This window comes from Myxocyprinus asiaticus, chromosome 35 (genome assembly GCF_019703515.2).
Source record: "Myxocyprinus asiaticus isolate MX2 ecotype Aquarium Trade chromosome 35, UBuf_Myxa_2, whole genome shotgun sequence".
NCBI classification, from domain to species: domain Eukaryota; kingdom Metazoa; phylum Chordata; class Actinopteri; order Cypriniformes; family Catostomidae; genus Myxocyprinus; species Myxocyprinus asiaticus.
In genome coordinates, this window is record NC_059378.1 from 12705126 (window position 1) to 12720493 (window position 15368).

Consider the following 15368-nt stretch of genomic DNA (forward strand, 5'->3'; position numbering starts at 1 on the left):
ACATACACAAGGAGTATACACCTAGGTTTCTCAGCATCAAAAGTCATTGTCAACTTGCATTACAGTGTCTTGCCAATTCAAGGTGCATTATAAGCATTATAAGCATAAAATATCTAACCTTTCATTTTATTAGTATACATAAAGATTACATTATAAGAGCAGGTCAGTGGATTGGTTTAATTATGCTTTTTAATCAGCTGCAAAATCTTACATCTTTTTTACATTTTATTAGATTGTGTGGCAATTTAATTGTGTGTGCTATTTGCTGGTATATTTTCCATTAATTTGTGTCTTAGAATGAATAGAGCTCACTGGTTTGGCTTGGTAATCCTAAAGGACCTGTCTGAGCCAGTGTCTCTCAGTCTGGCCCTGCTAATCAAACAACCACCATACATTCATGCTTTCCCCTCCCTCCCCATTCATTGCCCTGTCCGCAGGCCGCTACCCCCCCTCAGGGCAACCCTAATTAAAGAAAACCAGTGCCTCTAAACCCTGGACTGGGAGAGAGCCAGCCGTGGAGCCCCCCTGCCCTTGCCAGGCATTGTCCATTAAAGGGACTAAATAAATTTAACAACACATTTTCTCTTTCCTCTGCAGTCAGTAAGCTTAGGTATTACATCTGGGTCTGCACAAATAAGCAGGGCTGTTTCTTAATCCTGCCACTGGTCAGGGGCCATTCTTATTCTAATGCCCTGTTTCACCCAAAGGCTTTAGAGCTATACTGTATGAGTGAGCCATTGAACACAACCCTCCTCCAGAGCATCTGCACCTTACAGGTTAAATCAGAAACAAGATTTAAAAGTGTTTATCTGTATAATGGAAGATAAGTTATATATTTTGCTTGAACAAAATACAGAAAAATTTGGTAGCACTTTACAATAAGGGTGTATCTCTTAACATTACTTAATGTGATATAACAATGAACAGTATTTTTGCTAAATTTATTAATCTTTGCTAATGTTCATTTATACATGTATTAATACATTTTCTACGCTAACATTTGTATTACAATATGTGTTAACATTAATTCAACATGAACAAAACAAAAAATTATAATAGTATTTTTGGTAAATTAATGTTATCCAAGATTAATAAATGCTGTAAAATATGATTACTGATCATTTGTTCATGATACCTATTACATTAACTAATGTTCATGACTAAAACCTTATTTTAAAATGTAACCAATAATTGTCTACATTTGGCTTTAATTATTATTTATGCAGGGTTGCATACATTTAATATATGCTATTTAAAAACTGAAATGTTGGTATGTCTTTATGGTAACTCTTTACAATAAGTTTGTAGGCCTATAAATTACCATTAATGCATAGTTACCATGATCTAACAATGAACAATAGTTTTACAACGTTTATATATCTTGGTTAATTTCTAAATACACAGTATTAACATTAAAAGTTGTATATGTTACCATTGCTTAATATATTATTAATTAACATGAACTTAAAATGAACAATAGTACATTTATAAATTAACATTAACCAAAATAATAAATGCTGTAAAAAATATTGTTCATTACTTCATGATACCTTATGCATTAACTAATGTTAACATATAGAACCGTGTTCTAATGTGTTACAGACTTTATAATATTTTTCATTAATATCATTAACAAATGTTATAACATGACGTAAGGCTTAATGGATGTTATGAAACTTTGAATCATATTTATACTACAGATCCGTTAAGCATTATATAAACATATAATGATTTTTAAAGACTTATTATAGTTATTATAGTGTACATTTACAGTATACTTTATCATATGTGATAGTTATTGATTTTGTATTAAATCTTGGTATTGTGTCTCCATCTTATCTCAACCATGAAAGGGAGTTAATAATAGATCCAAGCAAATAAGTTGGAGTAGAATGACCCCTTGACATCAGCCACAAGTCAGAAAGGTGACATTGTGTCCTTCTCCTATGTCTTAATATGAGCTTGTCATCTCTTTTTGACACTTGATGGTCACTGGACAGTAACACACAATGACATTAGTCGGCTCTGTCCGAGTGGGGCAGAGGAGAAATGACACTGATTGATGGATTCTCTTCATTTATAGATCCTCTATCTCAGAGAGTCCGAAGAGCAGAGTATTTGGGGCTATTTAGCCTTTGATATTTTTTTCAAGTGTGTGTTCACACAAACACACACAATGGACAGATCGGGAGCCTGAGATTCAGCCCTGGGCCGACAAGGGCTGAAGGGGCCAATTGACAGGACGGGAACCCCTCTGTGAGTGAGGGATGGACAGAGGGAGATAAAGAAAAGGAGGGATGGAAAAAAAGGAACAGCACAGACATACTTTATTAAGTGCTTTCTAATTTTATCTGCTCCTGACCTCTGTTTCCAACAAAATATGGCCACCCTCATCAGACCTGCAGATAGAAATCCATATATGAGGCTATTGCTGTTGCTATTTCAGTCCTTATACCACTGGATTAGAAAACCTGCACTCTGGCTGATATTGACAATCAATTACTGTTTTCTTTGTTTCTGAATAAAGAAGCAGTGAAACAGTTGCTAAGGGAAATTTGAAATCATTTAAATGATAATTATACATATTTTGTATTCATTTATTTTTGTTTGTTTTTTGACAGTAGAGTAAGGGAAGAAAATAATTGGGAAGAACAAGTGGAAACAGGCTTGGGAAATGTCACAGGCCAGGTTTGAATCTGCATTGCATGTATGAGCACCAGGGGTCAAATTGTCAGGAGGATACATGCTTACCACCAGGCCACAGCACTATTATTATTAGGGGCTAAGCATCCTATGTGTCAAGAAATGAAAAAACTTGGCTATTTTTGCCCATAACTTTTGAACCGTTTGTCCTAAAATGATAACCCCATGTTGTTTGGTGTCTTTGGATTCCTTTGGTCATGAGGATTTCAACAATATAATTTTTTCCAACATCAGCCATATAACCTCTCGAGTTCGAGTCTAGGGAATGTCAGTTTTAAAATGTGTACTTCTGTTGATCTCTAAGACTTCATATTGTGCTTACTACAATGCACACTGTACTTTATTGCATAATTCCTTTTTTACTTAAAAAAAATTAAGCTGTAACTATTTTCACAGAAATAGTTGTATACTCTCAACTAAGAATGCCTCTTTGGCATCAGTCAGTCTTGTTGATTGTGTGGTGCAGTGGTTAGAGCTCTGGGCTTCAGTTCAAAGGACTGGGTGAACATCAGTTCGATACCCACCTCAGCTGGTATAAACATTGTGACTCTGTTGTGCTGGAGGTCTTTGCAATGTGCTTAGGGCTTGGCCCTGATCATTGCTGCTTGCAGCTATATTTATTATTATTATCAGTTGTCACCATTATCTAATATTATTTTTTCATCACTCACTGATAACAGACCAAGAATGGAGTAAAATTGCTTTACACCATGTTTGCCATGTGTTATTATATAATTTGTGTTGTTATCTGATTTGCAAGTTGACGAGACCTCAAAGTATCAGTGACTTCAGGTTGTGAAAAAACTTCCCCCTGAACATCAAGAGTGTACCTGTGCAAGAGCATGGCTTTAACATATAGCAGACAAGAGCTTTAGAATTCTCCCAGTGGTAAGGAAAGAAACTGTTAGTCTGAAACTGTTAGTGTGAAACTGTTAGTAGTCCTATAAGAAAACACAAGAAAAACTAATGAAAAGTGCTACTATCTTTTAAGAATGTGTTTGTCCTTATCTAAGTGTGTATTTCAGTCCATGTTTACTTTAAAATACAGCTCTGACATCATCTTAAGAACTGTATGATAAAGAAACATGGTATGATATCATCTGCTGACATTTTCTATATTCCAACTACATATTTGCCAACTCTCTTTTCTATAAAAAAATAAAGAAAATGAGGGACGAGAATGTCCGTTCTTCAGAATCAAAGAACTTAGTGCTTTAATAATTGCATGATGTTAAATATCATAGGGTCCACTGCTTTCACTACTAGACAAAATCTGGAGTATGCTTGAAAACAAACAGCCAATATTTTCTGATTACATCTTTATCCCCACATTTAAAATTGCAACCACAACAATTTAATTTGTCGCTGTCGTAAGGTTAAGAGAAAAAAACAAAAACACTGGCGGCACGACTTTCTACAGATGAGAGAAACTGGTGTGAACTAGCAAGTAGTTATTTGGTAACATTCTACTGATAGCTTCCAGAAATAATCAGGGTGCAGACACACTGTTTTATTCATAGCATGTCACTCTTAACATGGTAATTACCAGCTGCTGAGGGGTGCAGAGCACGCCAGTGGTTTCGTAGAATTCATTTAGCACAATAAATCAACAACTACAATAGAAAAAAAAAATCACTAGAATTATATAAATTCATTAAAATCTCAATTTGCTTTATTGTTAAATAAAGGTAACTGCTGTGGATTTCATCCAACAATATACTGGCCAACAGGGAACAGATGGATTTGATTTTATGACTGTTATATTCCTTTATGTGTGTGAAAATGTGCTTTGAATTTAGAAGATGATGACACAACAAAATCACGTTGAGAGAAGGCAAGTATGTAACTGCTAGTCAGACCAAAACATTCATAAATAAAATTTCACATGCAGCCTGGTCTTATAAAGAGTGAATTTTTATTTCAAACCTAAGGAAATAAAAATGAGGGAGATTTACATAGGGATGAGAAGGAAGTGTCGAGGAGAGACACCATAGAGGTAATGTGAGTTTTTGAGGAGGAATAGCGAATTGCACATTGCTTTTGTCAGATAATCCGGATCGGTTTATCTGATCTGTGCTTACTACAGGAAAGCACTTACCCTTCAGTCCGGCTACAAGAGAGCAGGGTGAAAGGGAACAAACCAGAGTGACATATAGACTCACATGGAGCAGAAAAGAGCAGAAAAACAGAGAGAGAAAGAAATAGAGAGAGAGATATAGAAAGAGAGCAGCATAATTCCCTATACACAGGGTACGTTAAGCAAATCATGACAGAAGGAGGTCATGATACACAGAAATAGTCATCTGAAAGAGGAATTAAAATCAGGAGGGACATGGCAATATAATATTTTATTGAGATCTGGGCCATGATCCAATATTATTGCGATTTGTGATGTTTAGTAAATTGTGGTTGAAAACTGTGATATGTTGCGATCTTAAGCCACTATTCTTCAGTAATCTTCATTGGACTTTGGTGAGCTTTGGTTTTGTTTTACTTTATCGTAGAGCCACAGAAACACTGTAAAGCAAATCTCGTCATTGTCGTTAAATATTTATCCATATATACATTTTTTCTCAAATTCTTATTCTTATAAGCTTAGTTTGCATACTTTTAATACATATAGCAATACTTTGAAATATAAATTTTTTCCCCCAAATCTTGAAGGTAAATACTTGGGGGGGGGGGGGAAGAAAGAAAGAAAGAAAGAAAGAAAAGGTCAAAACAGAAAGAAAAGAAAATGAAAGAAAGAAAATGAAAAAAGAAAGAGGAAAAGAAAGAAAAGAAAAAGAAAGAAACGTAAAAAGCTATATATATAATATTTATCCATATATCAATTTTTTTCTCAAATTCTTATAAGCTTAGTTTGCATATATTAATATAGTAATATGAGGTAATTATTTTAATACATATCGCAATACTTTGAAATATCATGTTTTCCCCCACATCATGAAGGTAAATACTGGGAGGGAAGGGAGGGGTGAAAGAAAGAAAGAAAGAAAGAAAGAAAGAAAGAAAGAAAGAAAGAAAGAGAATTTACTGTATACAGGACAAAAAAAGGACAGAATGGACACAGACCAGGGGACATAGATGAAAAATGTTTCTCTCTTTTTGTTATATTATCATTTAGTTATTGTGCCCACTGACTCCACACTAACCCAGGAGGTCTACTGTATTGTAATTACACTCACAGGGAATGAATGGGCAATAAAGTAAAACAGTGTCTCAAAAGAGATACACAGACACAGTGTGCTGTTATGAAAGATGTGAATTCATTTAACCTATAGTATTGAAAGCTGTCCCATAATATTCAGGATGTAAAATAAAGTTTCATTTTAAATGCAGCTCTAGCCCTCTGTGCTGTGTGTCACTGCAATCAGCATGAGTTGATCTGTATAAGTAATCAGTAATTGAACCATACTTACAGAACTGAGAGATGGGGGCGTCCATCTGTGGTGCTGCCCCACATTTTGAGTTGAGTTTCTGCACCTGGGTCGGGGGGATGGGTTTGTGGGACTGGCCCGTGGCACGATACATCGACTGAACCCAAAGAATTCGATCTTGCTCATCATCACTGGCAAAGATCACAGTGTCTCCCTCCTTCACAGCATTGAAGAATGTCCGACCACCATCTAGACCTGTATTTAATATATTCATATTTTGTACTTTAATTAAAAATTTAATAAATTACATTTTAAAGAAATGTCATTAAAAGTACACTGTAAAAAGTGAAAATGTGCTTTAGATAAGGAGCTATTTCTACCTGACCCTTAAAAATGCTTTTGTTGGTGTTTCTGAACATAGTCAGATGGATTTAATCATTAAATAATACATCTGACCTGATTAATATAGAAGAGCATTCATAAAGAACAATTTTGTTACCTCACAAAATATTAACTATTAACTACTATTGATGCATTAGTTAAAGCAGACCAATGCAAACATACTTAAAATTATCAACAACATAAAAATGACAGAACACTGCATTCTTAATTTTACTGATCAATATTAGAGACTCTTTTCATAACCAACATACACTGTGCATAATGTTTTACATGCAAGGATTCAGAAGGTCTCATTCAATTATAATTGATCTTAACTAGTTAATTACCAGTGTTTGTTGAACACTAATGAAATGAGTCACTTATCTCTAGGGCCTTAATAAGCATTGAACATAGAAACACATGCCACCTGCTGGTATCTCTGTGCATGCCAGTAAAACAGGTAAGTGAAATGTAATGAGAGCTATGTACAGCAGTGGCGAATTCTCAGGGCTTCTCTGCTGGCCTAATATGCCAAATAAATAAATATTTTTTCATCCTTTCATTCTTAATTACCTTTTTGCCTATGTATTTTTAATCGCTTTCCACTTTTAATTAATCTACAAACAAATAGAGAAAAACTAAAAGTTTATCCAGTCAGAATTTATTCATTGATGCTTACAAGCGAAGTGTGACAGCTGTTTCACAAATAGCATGCCCAAAGCCATGCTCGTTAGCAGAAGCAGCTCGTGGGTTTGAGCTCCACGCCTTCAGAATTCCCACTGAATCCCTCACCAGTGCAAATGAATGAGCAATTAAAATCAGATTGTCAGATTCATCAGCCAATCAGATTGATTTATTTGTTCTTGGTGGGTGTGATCTTTAGGATATGTCCTGGTCGAGGCCTTCTAGCTGGCCTTGAGTGATGCAATCACGCATTAAGTGAAGTACGTAATTTGAAAGCGAAGAGCGTGAGATCGTCATCACTGCTGCTATCGCCATTGAGAAAGAGATCCTTATGAATTTAAAAACACGAGATGTTCTGCATGACCGTGTGATTGCTTAATTTGTTAAACAGGAAAGGAGGACTGATTTTCACTTCAAGTAAATTGGTAAGTGCTTTTTGCATTATTATAGAAACATCAGGAGTTTTCTAAGTGTAAATTAGGCTGCTTGAGCATTCAGTGTCGGATCAAGTTTTGAAAAGTAGTGCTGCGTTCCATTCAACTCGGAAAGTCGGATTTTACAACTTCCTACTAGGAAAAGTGCAATGGAATGCATCTTAAAGTCAGAATTACAACTTGTAGGCTCGTGCAGAAATTCTCAACTCTGATTTCAGCGAGATGCAGGGGCATGATGTCACATAAACCTGTGGATATACAAAGTAAGTGATAAACATTCACTTTATTAAGTAATATCGATAAATGAGTTTGTTTCCACATTACATGATTTTAAAGCTTGTTTAACAAACGCCTGCAGAAACAGGTGTATAAAACATTATAATCTCTTTTGATAATCGTACACCTGAAGCACAAATGCTAGCGCTGCAGCCTTGTTTAACAGTTGGGTTGCTAGGAGACATCTCTAATGAGAGTCAAACCCCTGCTAAGCTAACGGGAGCATTGCAGTTTTGTTTCCATAAACGTCATCTTCCGAATATCGGGGAATGGAATGCATTCATGGTCAGAGATATCAAGTAGGAATATCCCACATGAATGGAACGCAGCACAACCGTGTACCCTGACGAAACAAAATTTATTGCAAGCAACATTTAAATTGCAAATATTATTAGATCGATTTTTCCAGGTATAATAGACCTCCTTGGTAGATTCATATGATAAATTATGATTTTTGACGTTCATTTTTATAAAACAGTCATGCTGCAGTTAAAATTAGGCTTGCTTGAGCATTAAGTGTCGTTTCAAGTTCTGGCTTTCGTGCGTGGACTTGTTTTTAAAAATGTCAGTTGGTATTATTAGTTGACTGCCATGTAATGTATGATAGGCACAGAGTCTTATTCATTGTGAAACTGTTTTTTTTTAATGGCATGAATCGCACTGAAGGCCTAGACTTAAAATGCACGGCCCACGGCTGATGTACAGTATATAGCTTGTATAACACTTTTGGGTCCTTTGTGAGTAAGCTTTAATGTGAGGCACTATCTACTGCCATTGTATTGAAAAGACCGCCAAAGATCCTTTTGTGTTTTGCATAAGAAATCAAGTCTTATGAGTTTGGACAACACGAGGGTGAGTACAACTTATCAGAATTTTATTTTCTTTTCTGTTTTTTACTATTCCTTTTAATGTAAACACAGTTAGGAAACATAGTGATTGTGGTATTCTGATTGTCTGCATTGACCTGGCTGAGGGTCGGTGTAGTCCACAGTGTATCCATCTAATTGGAGAAGTTCAACAGGTTCTGCTTTCTTCTCTCTGTAGCTACACATGGCAAAGGTGTACTGGCTCACCTAGGGAGAATATTGAGATGTAAGCAAAAACACACTCCACATATAATGAGGACAGTTGCATAAAGTGTTAATAATTTCCATTAAATCCTCTCCTATGAAATGGAAGTGCAAAATCGAAACCAAAATGTCCATTTTGTCCACTGTAAGTTAGTGATAGGGTTCAAATGGAGGGTGCTTGTGGTATCTCAGAGGGGGGCTGTCTTGGTCACTGGTGGGGCGGAATTGGGCTTGGGTTTTGTCCTGTCAATCAAACGGGACTGACAGATGAGTGTGGGATGACACTCTGTCACTCTAGATGCAAGTCGTGCAGCTAGGTGCCCGTCATACACACAAACACACATTCATCCACACTCTCACACACCATACACGCACATACACACTGCTGTCAAGCCTTTCTCTGTCATACCACAGCCCTGTCCGCAGCATTACACCAATCCAGTGCCTCCATCACCTCTGCTGAAAGTGGCAGCCCTCTCTCACTCTGCGCAGAGCTGCGTCTCCGAGTGACATGATAAATTCAATGTCATGTGTGTGACGGGCACTTGGGCTGGCTTCGGGGCCCCAATCTGGCTTGGTGGCACCCAGGTGCCTTTAGGACGCCACCGGGGCACATACCCCCCACTCACACAAACACATGTACACACACTCACACTCTGTACACATCAACCCTCTTTCTAACACACTTGAGCACTAAAGTTTGGGCCTGTCAGAAGCTGGTGAGGCTTTATGATGGAGTGGCTGCCCTCCATGTTGCTGGTGGGGCCACTGACCCGCTGTCAAACCGACAGTTAAAGGATTTTAAATGACTTTGCTTTCTGATTACCCCTGCATGCTTTTGCTCTTTTAAATAACCTTGTTATTGTCGATGTTCTGCAAACTGCACTGTGGACAGAGAGAGGGAGAGCGGCGAAACATGGCAGTGGGAATCGATGGACGCAACGGTGGAAATATAGAACAGAAACTCAGATAAACCCTCCACACTCTACCCAAGCCCCTCCAGGTCACTCAAACACATTACCATATTCAGATGCGTACAATTGCATGCCAGAGTCAGAGCATCAGAGAGACGAGATGAGGGGAGAGACAAGGAGATGAAGAAAGCACAGAGCGTCTGCCTGCTGTTTTGTCATGTCACCTACCAACCGTAAAATAATTAGACTTCACTTTGAATCATAACGCTGGGCCTTATGCTTCCAATTTACTGCGAGAGCAGAATGGGCGCTCAGAGGCACAAAAAACAAGATTTAGTGACTATAGATATCAATGCTTGATAGCGACAAGAGGAGAGGATGGACTAGCAGTGGTAGTATTGAAAGATGCAGAACCAAGTAGAGGCAATATATGTTTTTATATATAAAAAAAGGTAACATTTTACAATAAGGTCCCATTTGTTAACATTAGTTAGCAACATTAGTTAACATGAAATAACAATGAACAATACTTTTACAGCATTAATTAATCTTAGTTAATGGTAATTTCAACACATACTCATACATTTGTAAAATCAAAAGTTGTTTGTTAGCATTACTTAATGCACTATGAACTAACATGAACTAACAATGAACATTTTTATTTTTATTAATTAACATTAACAAAGATGAATAAATGCTGTAAACAATATATTGTTCATATATTAGTCATTGTTTGTTCATGATACCTAATGCATTATCTAATGTTAACAAATGGTACCTTATAGTAAATTGTTACCAAGTATTGATATAAAATACTTTTGAGAAGTTGACGTTCTGCGGTGTGACATGATATACTCTAGCTAAAATTACGTTAAATAGCATTTTGCCCATTCTTTTATAATTTGTACGTATGCAGTTTTTATTACCATATTAATTGAAAGACAACATGGAATATTTATACTTTTAATAATTAATTTATCAAACCAGAGGACCATTTAAAATGAACTAATAAAAAAAAAAAAAAGAAGAAGAAGAAGATGGTAAATCGGTGTGTAATTTCTGTGCCACTAGTGTCACTAAACTGAAACGCAAATAATCACAGTTTTCAAAGTTTCTAGAAAACCTCCCTATCTTCCACTGGTTGTACGAACAAACAAACATTCAATAGCACAACAGAGCCACAGTCATAGGCGTTGCTAGACCCTATTCATGTCTGCTTGACCCATTAAATGATACGCCCTTTCACTGAACCAGTAGAGATGATACGTGAACAACCGAGAACCAGTGTCTGTTGATCGACTGAAGGAGATGAGGGATGGTGTTTGTTTAGTCCTGTAATCTCATTTAACAAGGAGAAGAAGGGGCTGGATGAATTATGAGCAAAAGTGACAGATGATGCCATTACAATGACATCAGGGCATAACTGAAATGTATAATATTGTTGTCTTTTTGTATAGATTGATAGGCATGCAAAGCAGTTCACAAAATGACAGATATGCTTTGTTGTCATTGTGAGGAAATGCCTATAATGCTTAAACACTCTGCTGAAGACTCTTAGTAGATTTGTAGACCGGCAAATAATAAACTCGATGCATTTCTCAATAATGTCTAATGACTAGCTCACTCAAAACACAAAAGAGGTACATTTGTTGCCACCTACTGTGTAAAAGTGTGATTTACAAAAATAGTCACTGAACGAATTATGCCAAAATGAACAAACCTGAACTTATCTTTTGAACGGATTCAAAAATCTCGAGTTATGTGCTAATGACTGACAGAGGAAATTCATCTGGAGTTAATTCACCGCACTAAATAACGACCAAGCTAAATGTGGCATTTATTGTAATACTAGGTTTTTGTGGTGTTTGATATAATATTAATCTACAGAAGTTTAAAAACTGATTCATGTTCTATAATTAGGACAGATGAAACATGTTGCCAATAAATTGACACTTACAATAATACACGTTTTGTCTGTGTCTATGGTTCCATAAGTGGTTTTGGTTACTTTTATTACTTTATAAGTGTTTATTACAGAAAATGACAATATTCTGAATGAATATTAACTGGCTAGCTTGAATGATGTAAACACAGTTTACAAAAACACTATCAATGCAACTATCTATGTAGTGAAATACATTAAATGTGCACATACTGTTTTATAGTGTCATTGATAAAAATCCTAGAATCGCCCCTGGCCACAGTGTCTTACTTATAATTGACTCTGCATATTAAGCTGGCATATGAGCAAAAATTAACCTAAAATTTAGATGTTAAAAGTTTCATGGACATGTTATACATCAACTAGCCTCATATATATAAAAGCTAGGCGACACAGCAAAAAAAAAAAGGCACGGCAGAACCACAGGGAAGTGTGTCACCACTGGAACAGACACCTCTTTATGACACCTTGTTTCAATGCCAGCTTCCATCAAACAGGAGCCCTAAATGGTCTGCATGGTGTGGTAATTATCTATGAATAATGCAACAGTAAACTCACACTCACCCTCTAACACAAACCCCACATTAAATGCAGGGCCATTTACATAGAATTGTTCTGAGTGTCAATCAAATTCTAGTCATTCAATATAGAAAGGAATCCACGCAAGCAAAATTAATTAATTCACAATATTAATATTAATATTGAGAAATGGGTTGATATGACGTTAATGGCATTGTTTTTATTCAGTAAGCATCATATGATAATGATGTGATGTCCTAGAGTAAACAAAATGTATCTTTTGGTAATACCAAAGAAAACAGCCTTCTTAGGTCTTACATAGAGTAGGTCTTGCTGTACATTCTTGAGTTTTATTTATCGTTTATGGGAGTTTTAATTACCATTAAGTTGTTTTGCATATGATGGAAAATATGTCTGATGTCATATGAAAATATGTTTGTTTACATAAACACTTACATTTATAAGACAAGGACTGAGACAGATGGAAGTGCTGATGTTTGTGTGAATACTTGCACAGGATCTGACACAAAAACCACAGCAGAAAGAACAACAAAAAGTGAAAGGAACAAACAAACAAACAAAAAGTGTGAAACCAACATAATCAAATAAAAAACAAAACGTAAAATAGAAACAGGAAAAGCGCATTCTGGCATATTTTCTTACCCTCTGAGATTCTAACAAACAGGGCATCACGTAATGTTTTTCGCTCACATGCACACAACCACACAACCACACAGACACACATGCACACAAACACTAAGGTAAATAATAATGTCAGTGTATTGACTGTTGTTTGTCACTTGCTGTAGCTGTAGCTGCGAGCGACTGGTGGGCGTGTGATGTGGGCTCTTTTAGCTGTGAGTGCTGGTCCTTTACTTTGTCAAGCCGCCTGTCAACTTTTAGCTCTCAGACATGTTACAACCCGCCACAGAGGAGCTGACTGAAGCGCACACAATGAGGACAGAAATAAAAAAGGCTCCATCAAAGTACCTGACACACTGCTGTAGTGATAGATTAGAAAGAGCCAGGAATCTAGTCTACATCACTGAACCAATTTTGACACATACAATGGAAATGGAAATGCAGCAATTGATGACAAATCTGAATCAGTACAGGAGGAAACTACCTCCATTAGAAATGACACTGAGGTGAAAAAGCACATACTTGCACCAAGACAAAGAATCTCTTCTTCCATCTTTTCCACAGGTTTTTTCCAATGGTCCAGAGGTATCTGTGAACAGACACAGAGCATGTGTTGCATCATAGTGTCAAGATATAGCATGCTGGATGTGTTTTTCTTAATTTGAATGATAATGTGCAACTATTGCCTTTATGTTAGATTTTCATCCACAGTATAATTGTATACTGGATAAATTATGTCAGGTATGTTTTTACATCAAACACACACATGTTGGTGCGGCTATCCTTATGAGGACACTCCATAGACATAATGATTTGTATACTGTACAAACTATAGATTCTATCCCCTAACCCTACCCCTAAACCTAACCCTCACAAAAAACGTTCTGCATTTTTACATTTTCAAAAAAACATCGTTTCGTATGTTTTTAAGCTATTTGAATTATGGTGACACTAGAAATGTCCTCATAAACCACATTTATAGCATAATACCCTTGTAATTACCTGTTTGTGATCTAAATTTTTTTCCTCGTAAACCACCCAAACCTGCCCACACACACACACACACACACACACATTTATATATATATATATATATATATATATATATATATATATATATATATATATATATATATATATATATATATATATATTATGAGCATATTATGTATACTTAAAAATCTGTTTGTCTATTATATATCTTTTAAAATTGAGTAGAACAAAAATTCATGGCTCGTTGTATTGAGAAGACATCTATATTTCACACACAGACTGACAGGGCCCTCAACCTCTGATCTAAGCCAAAAATCATATTTAATTAAGGTTGAGATATCTATTATGTATATATATATATATATATATATATATATATATATATATATATATATATATATACACTGCTACTAAACATAATGCAAATATATAAAAAGGGAGATATTAGTCTTCCTCAACAAGTAGAGTTGGAATGTCACAAGAATGCAAACACTATGGATTTTTCAGGTGTAGATTTAGTGCCCCCTGCTGGTTAAAAAATTAATTGAGCTGCAGGTAAAGGAGGACCTGTACTGTTTTGACTTCTGTTTTCACAAAGAATCTTGTTCTCTCTGTCTCAACCTATGCTTCTCTCTTTCTCTTTCTTTCTGTCTCCATCTTTCTATTTTTCTCTTCCTTAAGAAGATAGTTCACCCAAAATTGAAAATTCTCTCATCATTTACTCACCCTCATGCCACTCCAGGCGTGTATAACTTTCTTCTGCTGAACACAAACGAAGATTTTTAGAAGAATATCTCAGCTCTATAGGTCCTTTTAATGCAAGTGATTGGTAACCTGACCTTTGCAGCTTCAAAAATAACATAAAGGCAGCATTAAAGTAACCCACATGACTCCAGTGGTTTAATACATGTCTTCTGAAGCGATGCAATCACTTTGGGTGAGAAACAGATCAATATTTAAGTCCTTTTTTACTATAAATTCTCCTCTCTGCCCAGTAGGTGGCAAAATGCATAGAGAAATTTGCCAAACACAAAAGAAGATGAATGTGAAAGTGAAAATGGGGACTGATTGTAAAAGAGGACTTAAATATTGATCTGTTTCTCACCCACACCTATTATATTGCTACTGAAGTTATAGATTTAACCACTGGAGTCGTGTGGATTACTTTTATGCTGTGTTTATGTGCTTTTTGGACTTTCACAATTTTGGTACTCATTCACATGCATTGCATGGACCTAAAGAGCTGAGATATTCTTCTAAAAATCTTTGTTTGTGTTAAACAGATCAAAGAAAGACATACATATCTGGGATGGCATGAGGGTGAGTAAATGATGAGAGAATTTTCATTTCTGGGTGAACTATCCCTTTAATCAGTGATGTGCAAAATATGATTTTTGCATTTAAACTTTTAACTCAGATTATGCTAATTT

The 15368-nt window shown here is 35.9% G+C and overlaps 1 protein-coding gene across 3 annotated transcripts in view; it reads right to left on the reverse strand.

Moving 5' to 3' along the window:
- Positions 1 to 15368, reverse strand: part of cadpsa (Ca2+-dependent activator protein for secretion a) — a 165354-nt gene that overhangs the window by 79699 nt on the left and 70287 nt on the right. For all 3 annotated transcript variants that reach the window (XM_051672688.1, XM_051672690.1, XM_051672689.1), the window contains exons 10-12: positions 13468 to 13534; positions 8823 to 8931; positions 6126 to 6338 (exon numbers count right to left, since the gene is read on the reverse strand). In XM_051672688.1, coding sequence (XP_051528648.1) covers positions 6126 to 6338; positions 8823 to 8931; positions 13468 to 13534 — 389 coding nt within the window. The remainder of the gene's footprint in view (positions 1 to 6125; positions 6339 to 8822; positions 8932 to 13467; positions 13535 to 15368) is intronic.